Consider the following 18,252-nt stretch of genomic DNA (forward strand, 5'->3'; position numbering starts at 1 on the left):
ATATAAGAAAAATATCCACTTTTTCAAACCATTTCCATGACAAGCTAATTTCCACTTAGCTAAATAACACTTAAAAGAATATCCAATCTAATGGTAAGGAACGTTTTAAATTTTAGGACATGGCCCATCTAAACTAGGCCACACCTGATGAACGGTTCTAATAGTGTGTCCACATGCACAAAAGTAGTCATTAACAAGTTAACCTAACGAGTGACAAACATTATAGATTTTCTCAATTAAAAAAAAAATACTAACCAAATACAATATTTTACTAATTTCTCTCATTTATAAGGGATCGACAACGTATACAATGTGGTACATATACGTACAAAAGGGGGTATTTATTTTCGTATATGCTTAATTTAATTTTTTCTAAAATAAAAGTCTCAAACTATACAATATTAACTGCAAACACTGTCCGAACAAGGTGCGCCCCATCAGACCAGATCACGGACCCATACATATACCCCTTCTTGGTCCCGTTGCTACCGAACATGACGTCGAACGACACCTTCGTGGACCACTCTGAAAACACGAGCCTTTGGGGTGACACCTTGACCACTAGCTCGGGTGGAGCGCTGATCCTAGCAACATAAGTTGAGTTCACATGGCCCACGTTCGTTGCGGTCCGAGTGACCGCCACAGGCGGGCCCTGCCCGTAAATGGTGTTGATGGAGATGGAGGGGTAGTTGAGGTTGGAGATGAGGTCCTCAGAAGAAGGAGATGGGCAAGTGAAGTTGGTGCCCGAAATGGACTTTATGAGTGGAGCTTTATAACCATAGTAACAGAGGAAATACAGGTAGTCTTTGGTGGTGGTCTCAAAGACTAGGCCAGGATCAATGGCCCTGATTGGGTTGATTTGTCCTGCTCCCATCTCATGTGGGTTTGCATAGGCGCCTGTGCTATTTGTTAGGGGCCTCCCTCTGTTGTTGGATAAGGTGGCTGCATGAAATGCAAAATAAATAAATAGAAGATAATCCTTGTCCCACTGGATTTGGAAAACATACAGGTTGTGATGTGTTATATATATATATATATATATATATATATATATATATATATATATATATATATATATATGTGCCCTTTAAGTAAGTGTTTTGCTAACGTGTCCATCATTGTGCGAAAGTTACTAACGTCCCCAGCCCTTTTGAATGACACTTGGGATGCCCAATCAATTGGGACGGTTGATTAAATAGTATCAATGGAATCAAGCCATGTGTAAAAATCACACCAATTCAACTCAATCTATCATAAGAAATCTATGATGGGCCCTACAAATAGATGGATTAAATTGTTGTTTGGACCTAATTTTTCTGTAAAGATTCTTGATTGTTTATATTATAAGCCATTGATCAAATGTTTAACATTTGTCGGATTGGCATGCTAGCCCATGAAATGTGTACCAAACCTTATGAACAGCTAGCCCATGAAATGTGTACCAAACCTTATGAACAGCCTTATCAATGATTTGAACTGTTTGAGCATTTTTGGAAAGAAAAAAAAATAATAAGAAAGTTCTGAGCTGACTGGCAATTGAATCCATTCGTTCTATCATAATAGTTTATGAAAAAGTGTCATATGTGCATGTCAGATATAACATGAGTAAAAAAAATTAAAAAATTTATTTTATCATTTTTATTATAAGTCTTATCTCTAACAATCATATATAATGATTTTTTGTTAGCTGAATATAACATATAGTCTACCATCCTTTTAAACTGATGACAAGATCACATACAAGTATTGTATTATACCCTAACTCTCGCATACAGGAAAAGATGGGGCATCCTAGCCATGGGAGAAATTTGAGCCATGAAAATGACAAGTCAGATCATGAAGATTAACCATGCAAAAATCAAGCTGGATGGACCACACCATCAAAATTAATGGACAACCAATGATCTAACCCAACATACAGCTGCAGCCCAACTAATGAGTGGATATCAACCCTGTTCTTCACTGCAGGAGATTTTTAAAGTGCGGCCCATCTTTTGTATGGTTAAGATATCCTTCAAAAATCACAATTAACAGGGAAAACTATACCTCAAGTTCAGATACAATGGATGTATGTGATCATTTCTCTTGTTTTCTAGTATGAAACACGTACTTAAGATTTCTTTCCATAATATAGGTTTTGATTATTGGAATTTTTATCTTCCATAATGTCCCTACCACTAACAATCTGTGAATTTTTGTAAATACATTTTACAAATAAAGGAAAAATGCAATAAAAATACCAAAATTGAATTTTCCAGCACCCCTCCGAAAGATCATTTTACCTGTTGTCATAAGGGCCGATTTGATCATGGAAGAGGTCCAATTTGGATGGACTGATTTCAAGTACGCGGCCGCACCCGTAACGTGGGGACACGCCATCGACGTCCCAGATCTAATGCCGAATGTGGACCCTTTCTTCCCTGCCGGAATGCCGTCGGTCGCCGGAATAGTTGATGCCAGAATGGCGACTCCGGGCGCCGTTACGTCGGGCTGATGAAAAGAGAGTAGTATGGGATTATATGCACCCTAATGTATTTTAAGATTATGTGTGGGGTATTTTTTGTACGTGCATGGGTATGCATGTAGAAGTACGTATAAGATATAGGCATGCGTGTACAAGGTAAGCTAAATCTACATGCGTGTGGGGGTACTGCCGATCTACACAGAGGCACACGTGTGAATGTGGAACACGTGAAGCAGGTGGATACACTTTTTAGACCTGTTGGCCTAAAAGTCAGGGAATCTCACCCCTCAGGTGGGCCACATCATGAAACAAATGAACGGCTAAAAAAATTTCAACTGTGAATTTTTGTACATTTTTTGCCCTGCCTGAATTTTGTGAGGCCGGAGATTTAATCATTATTTTCGATCAAACGGAAAGCTCAGATGTTGTACATGTATTCCACATTGGCACGTGTGTGCCTGCGAGTACATTTGGGCAGCGGTCTACGCGTGTGGAATTGGAAAACTGCTGCGAGTATATTGTAAGTAATGGACGAAAGAGGTTTGCTACAGTATGTTGCGATGTCCTGTCAGGGCAGTAGCCGTTGTTGGATCTGAGTCATATTTCAATGATCCAGACCGTTCATACAATAGGTTAAGAAGAAAACTTATCAAATTGGAGTATTTTAACCCTTGATCATTAAGTATTTTCCCTCGAATATGGACCGTGTCTTTGTTTTGTCAGCCAATGATCAAAGGGTTAGGATCTCCCAATCTCCATCATCTGTTTACCTCGTCATATCAACATTATAAGTCACAAATCCAACGTCCATGGTACCTACCTATCCTCACTGTAACAAACATCCACACGGAAACTCCTGTATAACTTACCCTCCACCGTCCAATCCATAAACTTATGGCTGATCTCGACCGTCCAATTGGCACGAGAACTGGTCCTATTAGCCATTCCTAACCGTCATGATCAAGCACTCCTGTACAGTGCCAAAAAGGCTAAAGATATAGGTCTTTGAAAATCCAGTGATGGGATACCCAAGAGCAGCCCATTGGTGATGTCTTTGGACTATAACTTATCCAACGTATGCCCCATCATTTGGACGGTCTGGATCATTGTATTTATTAGCCATTATAATATAATGAGGTGATGGATGTATGCATGCATGTATCAAAGCTGAAAAACGGACCTTGAGAATGGTCTCTGTGAGAGCTCCTGGGCCTCTAGACGAGAAAGAGGCCACGACCGGTGCTGGTTTGACCGCTGATACTACAGTGGTTGGAAGAATCGTAGCCGTCGGATTCCTGTATAGAATTTACGTTCCCATTAGTTCCCATCACCCCTCGGCGCATTGTAGCGAAAGGCAGCCCAGAAATATGCTAATATGCGGGACAGGATTTCATCATTTTATCATGCACTCTGATATCTGATCTGAGCCGTTGGATCTTGTTTGATTGGCATTTCATTAAGAAAGTCGAAAAAAACAAAAAACCGTTGATGTTGTTGACTGGCCTTCAGAAATAGTCAGTTGTTGACTTTGATGTCCACGGGCCCACATCGCGGGTGAATGATTAAATGTCAACTTCCCATGCGCACATTAGCGGATCCCATCACAAGGTATACACTGTTGGATCGAGCATTTGCTGGGCCCAAAATATTGACAATCTGGGCTTTCTGGTGATCCAAAACCGTTCATATTTCATATGGTGGGCCCCATCGTAAATGTGAGATGGCCCAAAAACATTCCCCATCAGATAATCCTAGCCATCCAACTGGGCCCCCATAATTAGAGTTGTAAATTTCTACATTCGCAAGCCAACAATCGGATGGCTACTATCATCTAAGATAGTAAATGTTGGTACATTGCCAATCCCTGGCCACCAAATGAACGGTTTAGACCATCATAAGGTGGGCCCCACATTATTTACAGGCCCAGTTCATCTTAAATTAATTAATTATTTTTGGGTGATCAAAGGTATACTTACTTAGTAGAATTCATGTACTTAAGTATCCGATAACCGTCGAAGTCGCCGACCTCCGATAACGGAAAATCGCTGGAATCGAACGGCACCATTTTCTCGGCCTCATCGATCAGGATTAACCCTTTAGCTCGGGCAGCATCTGCCACTAATCGCTTCACACGCCTTGGCACTGTTTGATCGCTGTCCACACAGACGATTATTTTCCCGGCGGCTTTATTCGGGTCCAGTGATCCAGGTTCGCAATTGCTGCCGTTCAAATTCACATTGATCAGATCATTAAGAAGAAAATGAATTAAACAAGGAAGAATCTTAAAATTTGAGCCATCCAACAGGTGGGCCCTAGAGTGTAGATGGGCCAGGTTATTTCAATGCCCAGTTTCTATTCGGGCTTAAAAATCAGGCCCAGCTCCTGTTTCTTTAGTGAGAAATGCTCTAGTGCTCTTAGAGTACTATAACTTGCTCCTAGTTAAATTGGGACATTTGGAGTGTCCGTTAGATTAATCTAGACCGTACATCAGGTTCAACATATATTTTTTGGGATACCATGATAATATCAAGCAGATCTAACAATAGTAACTATCTGATCTATATAGCCTTTAATATGGATGGCCAAGATTGTTTAAATAAAATAGTTCTAATAATTTTTTAGTCCATCTATTTTTCGTGACCCATCATGGATTGCTTATGATTCTAAATGTTAGGCGATCCTGACCATCCTATCCGTGGCTTAGAAAAATGATGGCTACACAAACTAAGGCTAAATCATAGATAGGTTGGATGATATGCTCAGTGTGATTTTTGCATGGTAGGCTATGAGATGCGTTCTGGAGTTAATGGACGGTTCAGATTGATCTATTGGGCTATCCAAGTGACCTGATGCAACTAGAAGCACTTATCCTCTGGGCTGTAGAGAGTCTCTCCTATTGAGTGATATGAGCCATTGAAGTCTAAACGAGCCTAGACATGGCCCAACCGATTTTCCAAATAGGACGTGGACCCCACCCAATGGTCAGACACCCCCCAACCATGCCCATGCAGCACAACTGCATGATCCCAGCCTTTCATCGCTCATGGGCCACCGTAGATGCACTCTTCAAAACATCAACAACCTATCCACTCATGAGACGGGCCACACCAGCACATCAAGTGTGGACCGTTGATTACCTTTTCTTAACTCCTCATATCTCCACACGTGTCTTACGGCCCATCGCTCTTTATTTGTGGGCCCCACATGGGGTCTCATGCATGTGTCCATGCGTGGAACGTGTTTGCTAAAAAAATTTGATTACCTTGCTTCGGATTCAGGTACGGATTTTGCAGCAACATCTCGACCGTACGAGAGCGGATATGATTTTGATCGAGTGAGATTAGAGAAATTTATGGCAGACCCCTGCGAGAGAAAAAAAATTACAATTAAGCCCAAATCTGTTATTTTGTGTATCAGAAATGCTCCAGTCCTCTCATAGAAATATAAGTTATCGTGCTCCTAGTTAAATAGGGACAATTAGAAATTCTAATCCAGTGATCCAGACCGTTCCTTATGTTCATCTCATATTTTAATAGATACCATTTAAATATCAAACCAATATGATGAAAATAAACCATTTGATTAATGGAGTTTCATATGGATGGTCGATTTTGTTTACGAAAAAAAGATCCAATCAAAGATCTGATCCATTGATCTGCTAGGGAGCATCATAGATTGCTTATGAATCTAAATAATAAATTTTTTTAGGCAACTGTAGCTATCCACTCATGGCTCGGAGAAAAGATGACCATAGAAAATAAATCCAAATCAAGGATGGATTGGATCATCCAATGGTTTTGATTTTTTCATTGTAGTCTTATAAAAAGTATTCTGGACTTAATATACAGTTCAGATGGAACGAATGGACCGTCCAACCGAACAGATGCAACTAAGAGTACTATAACTTATAACGGATCCAAAAAAAAAACTCTAATTTTTTCAGACCCGTTTAGAAACTGGGTCGGGTATCGGGCCTGCCATATTGGACCCTGTAAAAATTTGTCTAGTCAGGTCCGGGTCCGGGTCAACCATCTTGGACCGCACCTGCCCGACGAGCCCGACCCTGCTCTGGACTGGGCTTAGACCTATTAGCTTGGCCAGTGGGTGGGACTGGTTTAGACTTTAGACCAGACCCTAGCCCAGACCGCTGGACCTTAATGGGCTCATTCCACATGGCTCATTTAGTAATCAGGCCTTAATGGTCCATTCCACATCTGACCCATTTATCAACCGGTCCAGACGAGCGTCCGATAAGGGCGTAACGGCCCAAATCCAATAGCCATGGGCCCCACCTAATATGTTGGGCCATCCTAACAAAAATAGCTTACCTTATAAACAACTCCATTGCCAAGAACAATGCTGGACTCGAAATCTCGATCGATGTTCGACGCAGCGACAGTGAAGATCCACGGAGCGGAATTGACCACGGTGAATGGATCGGGCCCATCGTTCCCACCCGAACAGACCACCATGACCCCCATCTGGCTCGCATGGAACGCGCCGATGGCGATCGGATCACTCAAGAAATCTGATTGGAAAATGGAACTTATACCAATTGAAATTGAGATTATATCAACCCCATCTTTGATAGCATCCTCAATGGCCTTAAGTATGGTGGACCCACTACACCCTCCAAGTGAGCATGCTTGATAAACGGCCAGCCTGCTAGCTGGTGCACCACCCCTTGCAACCCCTTGTGCAAGCCCATAGTAGCTGGCATTGTGGACTGGAGCTCCGACAGCCGTCGATGCCGTGTGGGTCCCATGGCCCACTGCATCTCGTGGCGATCCAACGGGCTTTTTGTACTGAGCCTGGCCCACTTGAGAATTGTAGTACCTGGCGCCTATTAGCTTCCTACAATTGAAGTTAAAATACGTATGATCAAGTATGAATTGTATGTGGGGCCCAGTAGAGCCCACTTATGATCAATAAAGACCGTTGGATAGGAAGAATCTACCGTAGATTGTGTATGAATAGAAAATAATCATGATTGGATCATCACAGCCACACGATTAAGGGGATGCAAGATGGACGGTGATTTTGCCTTTATTTGAATGGCTTTGATAGATCCATGGTGGGCCCACCTATCGAATAGCCTGCCCTGACCATAGGTGGGCTCAAGTGGGCCTCCAGAAGAATTCAGACTGTAATAAGACAGGAGGAATTCTAACTATAATGCTCCTGGTTGCATCGTGGCCCTTGGATGTTCGGGCCTAATGATCATGCACAGATCACACGTGTTAGATATTTCAACCATCTGATCAATAGCCCATCAAAGAGGACGGTCAGGATCGTTTACGGAAAATAGGTTAAATCATATTTTGAACCGTCTACTTGTTGGGGCCTACTATAGATAGCCGATAGTTCTACACGATCACTTTCAGCAAACAATCCTAACCATCCATCCATAGTTCTGGAAAATGGATGGCTAGAAAAAGAAAGGCAAAGTTATGGATGGAAGGGATCATCTAATCCGTGTGATTCCTTTTAATGTAAGCCATTGAAATGTGTGCTTGACCTAATGGACGCACTAGATTGATTGATTTGATGATTGTTCAAGCGTCCCGATGCTAGTAGGAGCATTATAAGTGCAAGTGATGTGAGTTCACCGGATCATGTGAAATCCAACCCTTCCAATATGTTGGTTCCACCATGAAGATCACCTAATAGAAAAATCATTCCTATCTACTCATCCTGTGGGCCACACCACAAAATATATTGTAGCCATTGATAAATAACATAATAAACGTATGGTCCACTTGATGAATGGATGTCTGATTTTTGCAGATAATGATTATTGTGATGAGGCCAATCTATTGAACGGATTGGATGTGACAAACACTTGAAATGTTGGAAGCTATCCACTAAGTGGACCGTAACTTATAGTCCAACCTATTGGATTTTAGGCCTCTTTTCTACGGGCGCGGATTAGATACTGACAACGTCAGTAGCCAAATCGCTACTGAAGTGACGTCACCAAGTTCTGTGGACCCCACCATGATGCATGTGTTGTATCCATACCGTCCAACCATTTGTATAGATCGTTCTATGTCATTAGAAAAAGAATGGGGTAGATCTAAATTTCAAGTGGACCACCACAGAAAACCGTGGGATCAGTCACACCCACCGTTGCATGATGTATTTTTTAGATCCAACCTATTCATAAATTAAAATATATATAGATGAAGTGAAAAAAAAAATATAAGCTTGATCAGAAATGTCTGTGGCCCCTAATAATTTTTGAACGGTGGATGTCACTGTCCCCACTGTTTTCTATGGTGGGGTCCACTTGAACTTTATATCTATCTCATTCTTTTTCTAATACCATAAAATGATCTCTCCAAATGGATGGACGGTATGGATATAACACATGCATCATGGTGGGGTCCACATAGCTTGGTGACGTCACTTCAGCAGCGATTTGGATACTGACCTTGTCAGTGTCTAATCCGCGCCCCTTTTCTACGTAGTGGAATGTGTTAGGGATGAAATGACCAGCATGCCCTCTCTTTTTTTTATCTTTTGAAATATAGAGTTGCGTAGTGTGGGCCCACATGATGCCAATCAGGCCAATCTAATCATAAGGTGCAACGAGCCGTAAAAATTAATATACACCACCCAAAACAAAGTTCTAAATCCATGTGTGGTCCACCTGATGATTAATTTGTTTAATAATCATAAACAGATGTACAGGTTGGGTAAGTTGAATTATTTCAACCTTTTAATAATTTAATTCTCTTGCTTTAAACACTAACCATAGATTGAAATATCCAATCTGAGAGGTGTTTTGTGGACCGTACATTTAAAGGAAGCTCTATCAAATAAGCCATTTGTGCCATTAAAAAAAAATGGCTCAGATTCAATTGCTGAATTCTCAATGTATCTTTATTATAATACGACAGGATGCATCTAGCCAGCTTCTTTTGGAAGATATCATCATGGACCCCACTGCTCAAAACCCAATCTCAGTTTTTAATTCCTGGCCAGGGATGAGAAATGCTGGCCCCACATTCCATGCTGGCCTCCACTTCTCAAAACCCACTTTGATTTTTTTTTTATTTTTTTATTTTAGGTGATGAGATATGATGGGCCCCAATCCAACCACACTCGGTTAGGTCAGTCATGTTTGGGTTCAACCCAAGTTGCAGCTGAAGGTAAAGTTAAGAATTGTGGGGCCCACATGTTATATGTATAACATCCAAACCGTCCAGCATATGAAACCCCTCCTGATGTCACAAGATCTAAAAAATTTGGTTAATCGAATCATCTGGTGGGCCACACTTGAATTTGGATGTTTTAGAGTGGTATACATTTTTTTTCATGGTTGGGCCTACACTATGATTAAACCCGTCTTATTTTCTGCTCATTAGGTAATCTTAGTGGGCTGCATCTGTTAGACGGTTTGGATGTCAAACACATATCATCAGGTAGGGCCCACAGTTTTGGATTCTCCACTTTTTAAAGAAAAATTAACAAAGACCATTTATGTAATTTTCTCCTTTAAAAGGCAGCTGGAATTTTGGTTCTCTCATGCACTATTTGGTAAAATCTGAACCATGAGGAATTAACATTTTACCATATACTGCCTCAGTGAGAAACTACTCGGAGGTGCCTTTTAAGAAAGAAAATTACAAAAGCTCACCTGGTATGTGTATAGCATCCAAGCCATCCAACATATGCACCCCATCATGATGATCACATGAACCAAAAATCAGGCTGATTATCAAAAAAATCAGATGGGCCACACTTAAATTTATATGTTTTTGAGTGATGTATATTTTTTTTATGCATTAGCCCTCTTTGTCATTGGATTACTTATATTTTTTATTCATCTAATAATTATATTGGTGTACTTCCATTGGATGATTTGGATGTTATACATATACCATGTGTGACCCGACAACTCTACTTTATGTGTGTGTATATATTAATCTAGGCTCCCAAGTCATTATTTGGTAAAAATCAAATCCCAAAAGCATTTTATTGTAAGAAATTCTTCTTCTTCTTTTTGTTTTTTTTTTAATTTTTTTAAATTAAAATTTTATTTTAATAAATCTAGAAAAGAAATTATATAAAATCACCTGTTACAATCAGATTTCTTGAAATCAGATCCTTCCATGCAAATTCCTTTCCATCTTGATGGGATCGCTCCAATCCCCATGTCATCGAAGCTTGGTGATTCGGGCCAGATCCCTAGATCACCGATGAAAATTAAAAATAAATAAATAAGTAATCCCTTACATGTAATTTTTATTTTTCTTGGATCTTACAAAACAAAATTACAAAATCGATGTTTCATACCATACTATTAGAAACATCACATGTGCCTTATATGCGCACTGCGCACTGTCCGTACGGATAAGGGAAAAAATTTCAAATGACTCTTTCAAGCTTGAAAGGCGTGGTGGCTCCACCACCCCAGGGCGCATGTTATAAATGCCTCCTACGTTGGTCTAACTTGCGCCATGTTGGGTCCACGTGTGACATGAGCGGTTGGGCCGTTGAAGTGGAGGAAGATGAATAAAGAGACAATGGGCCCACATACCTTCCTTAATTATTGGGTTCGAAGACCCTATAACCAACTTGCCAACCTCAGCGCACATTAGATTTTCATGTGTTTGTCTGCTAACATGGACTGGGGTTACCACCACCTCCACCCATGGCTCATTTTAGACCTACCACATGCCTTATTAGAAAAAACCCTTATTAATAATATATTGAAATTATTCAAAAAATAAAAATTACCCTTATTAATAATATATTGAAATTATTTTAAAAATATAGAAAATAAAAAAAAGTTACCAGTGTCGATGACTCCGACTATGACGTCGCCGGAGACCGGCAGGTGCCCATGCTTAAGTAGCACACCGGCGGGGCCGCCTTCTAGGAAATCCCACGAACGTGTTGTGTGAAGCTGAAGAACTGGGTCCGGGAAGACCGACACAACTCCGGCACGGTCTACTTGCAAAAAAAATCAATTAATTAATTAAATTGATGAAGAGAAAGTGTTTAAATGGGATTTTGCTAAAATGTACCATGGTGGTCATGGGAGCATGTGCACCCCTCAACGAAATGACGCATTTGCCCCTGTCATTCGGTGCAGTAAATCCAATTTACAAGGGCAAAATGGTCATTTCATAATAAAGTCAATGAGCTTTTACCAGACAAAACTGCAGCTTCTTTGTCTGTGAGCATTGCAGAGAATCCCATGAAAGCATGATTGTAGCTGTGGATTAAGGATAATCTCTCACTGTCATGGCTGCAAAATCAATGAAAAAAAAAAATCAATTATAATAATAAGAGAGAAATGAATAGGCCGTTCATCAGGTGGGCCCCACCTTTTATGTTCCCTGCCCAAAATATTATATTAGGTCCGTCCATTCATCGTTGGGACCCAAGTGGGCACTGAACGTTGGACCACTGGCCACTGTCCATTTATTTTCCTATATGTGTGGACCACCTAATGAGTGAACCAACTTGGGTTTTGTGCAGTCAACCTAAACAGTGGACCCCACGAAGGAGCACCGCAGAGATCACACGTGTAGGACGTTGACACGCGTGCGTGAGTACAGATGCCCCAGTACCCTCAGAAGGAGACATGGTCACACAAAACTGCCAAATTTTCACTTGTGCAGGACATCTGATCCGTGGAAAAGGTGGGCCACACCATGAAGACTACTGACAGTGGATATCAGGCTGACGGACTCATCGAGCAAACCACACAATCATCATCAACTCACAGCCGTCTGATTCAACATAATGATGTGACCCACCTAGTGAGTGGATCAGATTGATTTCCATGCCAACTAATCTAAGTGGTGGGGCCTACCTTTCTCACGGCTCGGATGTCCTACATATAGCAAATTGGCGGGAAAAACAAAGCATACACACCTTGGAATAATAGAAGATAGCATTTGCAAGTGATCCGCTTCTCCATTAGTGTTAGTAGAACTCCCCATATAGACAACATAAGCCTAAGAAAAAAAAAAAGGATTAAAAAAATCAATAGAATTTACAAATTAATTTTAAAAGAAAAAATTCTTTCTTGGGTTTCTTTATTATATATTAATCAGATCCCAAAACGCATAAAAAAGTTGTACTTAAATATCTAATTTGAAAATTTTTATTGAAAAAATGTACTACAGCTTTTCGAAAACAATGAGAAATAGGGGTGAATTTAGATTTATTTCTTCAATCTCTAGTTTTAAATTCAAATCTCTATTAGTAAAGAAAACCCAAATCAATATAAGTATATTTTCATGAACACCAATACCACATTAAAATTGACATTACACCCCATGTTTTTTATACATACACCCCTTTTCCTGGTCACAAAGAACTGAAAAGGGGTGTATTCATTTAAAAAAATGGGTGTATTATTTTATCTACGAGTTAATCTTCAAAGCCAGAGTCCACACATCCTCAAATTCAATGAGATTTTTATGGAATAAAAATGGAAGTGGGATGTTTTAGAATAATTACAAATGAACCATCGAGTCCTACTCATCGGCAGACTCTATAGAATTTCTATCAATAACCAAACAGAATATAAACAAAATGTGGTGTGTGCAAGTATAAAACCATATACATAAAATTTAATAAATAAATACATAACATAAGGTGTGTCAAGATATTTACAAAAAAGTTAAGAGTCCTACTCATCGCCGAACTCTCTAAAATTTGCATCCAATAAAAGAGTGAGAATATAAACAAAATTTCATGTATGCAAGTATCAATTCACATGCATCAAAAAACAGAAGTAGGGTGTAAATATCAAAACATGGGTGTGATCAAAAGGCCCATGTATGGTGTTTTTTCATACCTTTGGGGATTGGATTGCATTGGCATGGAGGGGGAGAAGGAAGGAGAGAGTCAGAGAGAGGAAATGAAAGAGAGAAGCCATGGAAGAGGGAATGGAGTGGTGATGAAAGGAGAAGGGCCCATTTGTAGGGTGGTTACAATACAAGCTCTCTCTCTCTCCTTTTTTTTGTTTTTTTAACAAGAGGAATTTTGGGTGCTGTGGGAGAGAAAGCATCTTTGATGGTTCTAAGATCTTTCTTATAATAAGATATGCTTGGGTGGCTACTTTTGTTTGTTATTATTACAAAGAGAGAGAGAGAGAGTGTGTTGGAATTAATGTTAAAAGAGCTTAAAAAAGAACTTAGTTGACTCGGTGAATGACTAGAAGGATTTCATAAGAGTTCATAAGAAATGTTCCATAGGATTATGACTCAGTTGAGACTCGTTCCGGACTCGGTTGACTCAGTTAGCTAATGGATGGGGGAATGATCACATGCATTTTGGTATGGTAATTTATGCAATTTGCTAATAGTACTGGTAGGTAAGGGCGTGATGTGCGGCGCACATAACTCTATTAAGCCCCATTGTGATGTGTTTGTGTAATCCGCTCCGTCCATCAAATGAACCATATCATATCCACCATACATGTATAAAGCTTTCTTGGGCCCACTTGATGGATAGAGTAGATGTCACATGCACAACATGGTGGGTGTCATTGATATCATGTGTTATTTCTTGCGTCATCTCACCAATTACAATAAATATATATATATAGAGAGAGAGAGAGAGAGTCATGCTCACGTGCGCACCTTTGCACACGTTTCATGGGCGTCTAATCCGGACGGTCCATGTGATGCGGAATCCCATGAAATCCAAGGGGAAAATTTTTACCCTAATTTAAAATTCTGATGGACCATAGCAAAGAGAAATGAAAATCAAGGGAAGAAACTATTTTCATTTTTCATGGTCCACCAAAGTTTTGAATCAAATTAAAAATTGGCCTAGGGGGTTTCCTGAAGTGCTACTTTACATGGACCGTTCAGATTTTGGACTCACATCACATATGAGATTTTGCACTCACATCACATATGATGAGTTCTAAAAAAAAATTATGCGTGTGAACTGGTGCGCAGCTGAGCATTCTATATATATATATATATATATATATATATATAATAATTTTGAAAATTAGAAAGGTGAGAGGAGAGAACTGCCACGTGGCAACCCCAAGCCGGATAGGGGTTCATTTAGCATACCTGTACATAAATGTACCAATATGAGGAATCATCCACCAGTACAAAGAATCATTCATATGAAATCTCATGTGGAGAGTTAAAGAGAGCAATATGCAATCATGCTTACGACTTATATATTTACTCTCTTTTTTCTTTTCTTTTTGGCTTACCTAAATTTTGGAATGACTCACAACTAGGTGGTGTAAGACCTTTATTAGGTGGGCCCCACATGATTATTGATTTTAATTTTACCATTGAATTATATAAATTGAGCATACTAGTGAATTTCATTATTTATCATTATATTTTTTTTATTTGATTTTTATGATTGATGTATAGATCCGTTAGTTATTCTACTTGTAAAATCTAACAGGTGGACCCCACATTTCATCCCAAAGGTTTTATGACAGAACCTTCTCACCAATGTCTCCTGTTTTTTCATTTGGTGTGGCCCACTTGAATTATGGATCAAGCTATATTTTAAGACCTAGGTCTAACATTGGGAGCTGCATCTAATGAATCTGTTGGATGGCCTTCAAACATTTCAGTGAAACCCCACAGATGGAACATGTGTAACTACCATGAAGAACACTGAAGAATACCAGGTGCAAAAAATCAGGCTCAGGTGGGCCACACTTCAGAAAACAACGGCCAGTAATGTGATTCAAAATACAAGTGCCCCACATCTGTAAACACGTGGCACAATCGAGAAATTACACCTAGAAGATAATACTCACCATCTGATTTTTCACCTTAAATTTGAACCAATCATTATTTTTCTTTCAACCGTCCATTTAATATCCATTAATTGGATGGTTCTTTTTCACTCACAATGGGACCCAAAATTTGGATGGCATCAATAACAATTCTTTCAACCGTCCATTTAATAGCTATTAATTGGATGGCTATTTTGCACCCACAATGGGACCCAAAATTTGGATGGCATGGATAACCTTATATAGGTGCCAGATGAGTCGGGTCTGATCGGGTCCAGGGGTGTTTCCCAACCCAACCGTTTTTTTTTAGATATTAGCCTTAGGTGGATATTTAAATTTCAGTTAATTTAGTTAGTTATACCTAATTGGAGGTATCTTAAGCGTATGGATTATGGTTTTAAAACATAGGCAAATCTGTTTGGTACTGACTCGGCCGAGTCAGTACCCTATTTTCAATCCTGACTCATGGGACTTGATATTTCCAATTCTAACTCATGGGTCTGAGCCAGATGGTCTTGTTAGAGTATGTTAGACCTAGACCTGACTCAATGGTCCCATTTCAGATCCAGACCTGGCTATTATCTGGGTCGACCCAACTCACTTACACCCCTAACTACTTCAACACCCACATATAAAAATAAATATAAATATAAATAAATATAACAAATAAAAGTATAAGCAAAGCATTGAGGGAGGGTACAGTATCAATCTGTACTCCCCCTTTGAAGCAAAGAAAAAACAACACTTTATGGTGTTAGTTTTACACCATTTAGCAACTCTTCAACCACAAACATGTGCCACAGTCACATGGCAATCCAGACCATCCAAGGCTCCAAATCATTGACCAACGGTTGTTGGAGGATAATCAAGAAATTACACCAAGAAGATAATACTAACCATCTGATTATTTATTTTTTTCATATTAAATTTGGACTAATCATTATTTCGCTTTCAACCGTCCATTTGATAGCCATTAATTAGATTATTATTTTCCATCCACAATACAGGACCCAAAATTTGGATGGCGTGGATAACCATATATTGGTGCCGCATGTTAGGAAACAAATCACCACCATTTACAAAATGGTGCTAAACTAAGCTAAGAATCTGACCCTTCATTATCAAGGATGCCTTGTAGCCAATAATTCAATAATATTTTTTTTATTAAAATACTAAAAATGGTTTTGGATAAATGGTTTTTTAATACAGTGGTACACTCAAAAGTCAAAAGATTCTTACTATTATATTACAAGACAATCCGCATGTTTCAATCAAGAGTTCCGTCGTGCTGTAATATGAATTTGGGTCATTTTCTAGTGATCAAAACTATTTATACGATGATTCTCACTTTATATGGTGGAAATATAATCTATAAAAGCATTTAATTGAATTATCTCAATCGTATGAAAATTGGGTTCTTTTCATTTAAGCATTAGTGGTCCACTTTTAAAGGAAACCCTATCAAATAAACGATTTGGATCATTGAAAGATGTTCAAAATCCAATGGTTAGAGTCTACCTATCATATTGCAATATGTGCGGATGTATACAATCAAAACTCTTTAATCAACCCTACAATATTAAAAATGGATTTTTCATATTTTTTGGGTTTTTTTTAAAAAAATATTTTAAGATGGAGACTTGAAATTCAAGCAATGGTTTCTTTTGGCAGTGAATGAAGAGATACTTCACATGCCACCATTGCCCCATGTGCATTTTCCTTTTCTTTATTTGTTTATATTTCCTTTTGTTGGGAAGATTGTGGTGATTGTTAACTTCTCTTCTTTAAGTGGTGGTGACTTGTTGATAATGCATGTGTAGTGCGAAAGATACAGTGATCAAATGATCCTAACCACCCAATTGATGCTTATTGAATGGATAGTTAGAAAGAAATTTTCCAGGTCTCATTTCAACGGATGGTGATGGTTCTGTGTATTTGATTTGATTTTGGGTTGTGGTCCATCCTAGTGAGACCCACAATTTCGGCGGTCCAGATCATTGAAATTGCATGCCACATACGCATGGATGAGTCCATGGCATGAACAATAAACAATTAAAGATAAAATCAAAGAGGCCTTATTCAATCATTATGATTTTTGGGCCATGCTATCTCTGTGATGGGGCGCACAATCTGGACGGTCCGGATCGTTGTAAATATAAGCCACATGCCAGGTGGCAGAATTGCCGGCATCCCCAAATTAGTGGTGAACTATCATTGTAATCTAATCTTCTATTATTCTCTCTTTCCTTTATTTCCCACCCTCTTTCTTCTTTCGGTTTTCTACCTTGAGGTGGGCCCACATCATAGAGTAGGCTTTGAAAAAAGAGAGACAGAGAGCTTTAGATGGCTGGATTGGAATTTGGAGATCTCAACTAACTGGAAAGCTTAAGGTGTTAACAACACTCATCAGTGTGACGTATGACAAGGGCAAAAATAGAAATTGAATCCTCCAATCAGTGGGGCCCACTTAAAAAAAAAAAAAAAAAAACAGAAAATCTTTAATACTCTGGCAGAGAGTGATTGATGATACGCAGGCACTTCGAAATTATATAAAGATTGCATGCATGGCCTGCAGGATTTCAACCAATCTGATTTTGGAATCGTGCCTTAGTGACGATAGTTTCCACATTTTAGTAAGTTTTTAACTTTAGATAATGTGTGCCACGTGGACAACTTTTGACAGCCTGCGTATCAAAATTCATACGTTGCCTGTGTATCACGTAACTTCGCTTTCACAGTGACTTTCTCTCACGTGCATCACGCCATGCAAGCATGGGCTTTTGATGTCTGGGCCCAAATCCAGCCCACGTTAGATGGGCTTGATCTGGGCATTATGGCCTGTGGTTAAGATAAGTGCTGACATGGACCTGATTGTTGGTTAGGATGGAGTTGGGCTTGCATCCGTTATTCTGAAGTGATGGGCCGAGCTTTGAATGGTGGGACCATCCCAGAAAAGCTCAGTCCAGGCCAGTATGGCCCTGTAATTGGAAATGGTTTGGCCCGGCCCAGTCCAGCCCGTCCATTTGTTACACTACAA

The 18,252-nt window shown here is 39.5% G+C and overlaps 1 protein-coding gene across 1 annotated transcript; it reads right to left on the minus strand.

Annotated features, from left to right (window-relative positions):
- Window positions 1–275: 275 nt before the first annotated feature.
- Window positions 276–13,453, minus strand: LOC131251062 (CO(2)-response secreted protease-like). Its single transcript, XM_058251543.1, has 11 exons — window positions 13,287–13,453; window positions 12,356–12,438; window positions 11,626–11,723; window positions 11,267–11,422; window positions 10,546–10,657; window positions 6,793–7,318; window positions 5,727–5,827; window positions 4,441–4,683; window positions 3,645–3,759; window positions 2,283–2,490; window positions 276–942 (listed from the first exon to the last, which is right to left on the minus strand). Exons 1-11 carry the CDS (start codon window positions 13,365–13,367, stop codon window positions 392–394), a joined length of 2,274 nt encoding a protein of 757 aa, XP_058107526.1. The 5' UTR covers window positions 13,368–13,453; the 3' UTR covers window positions 276–391.
- Between the last annotated feature and the right edge of the window lie 4,799 nt (window positions 13,454–18,252).

Source organism: Magnolia sinica, chromosome 7 (genome assembly GCF_029962835.1).
Source record: "Magnolia sinica isolate HGM2019 chromosome 7, MsV1, whole genome shotgun sequence".
Lineage (NCBI taxonomy): Eukaryota > Viridiplantae > Streptophyta > Magnoliopsida > Magnoliales > Magnoliaceae > Magnolia > Magnolia sinica.

Coding starts and splice junctions, on each gene's coding strand:
- LOC131251062 (XM_058251543.1), bottom strand. CDS start 13,367: ATGGCTTCTCTCTTTCATTTCCTCTCTCTGACTCTCTCCTTCCTTCTC. Junction 12,439..13,286: donor ATGCAATCCAATCCCCAAAG/GTATGAAAAAAC, acceptor TTTTTTTCTTAG/GCTTATGTTGTCTATATGGG. Junction 7,319..10,545: donor AAGAAATCTGATTGTAACAG/GTGATTTTATAT, acceptor CTTCAATTGTAG/GAAGCTAATAGGCGCCAGGT.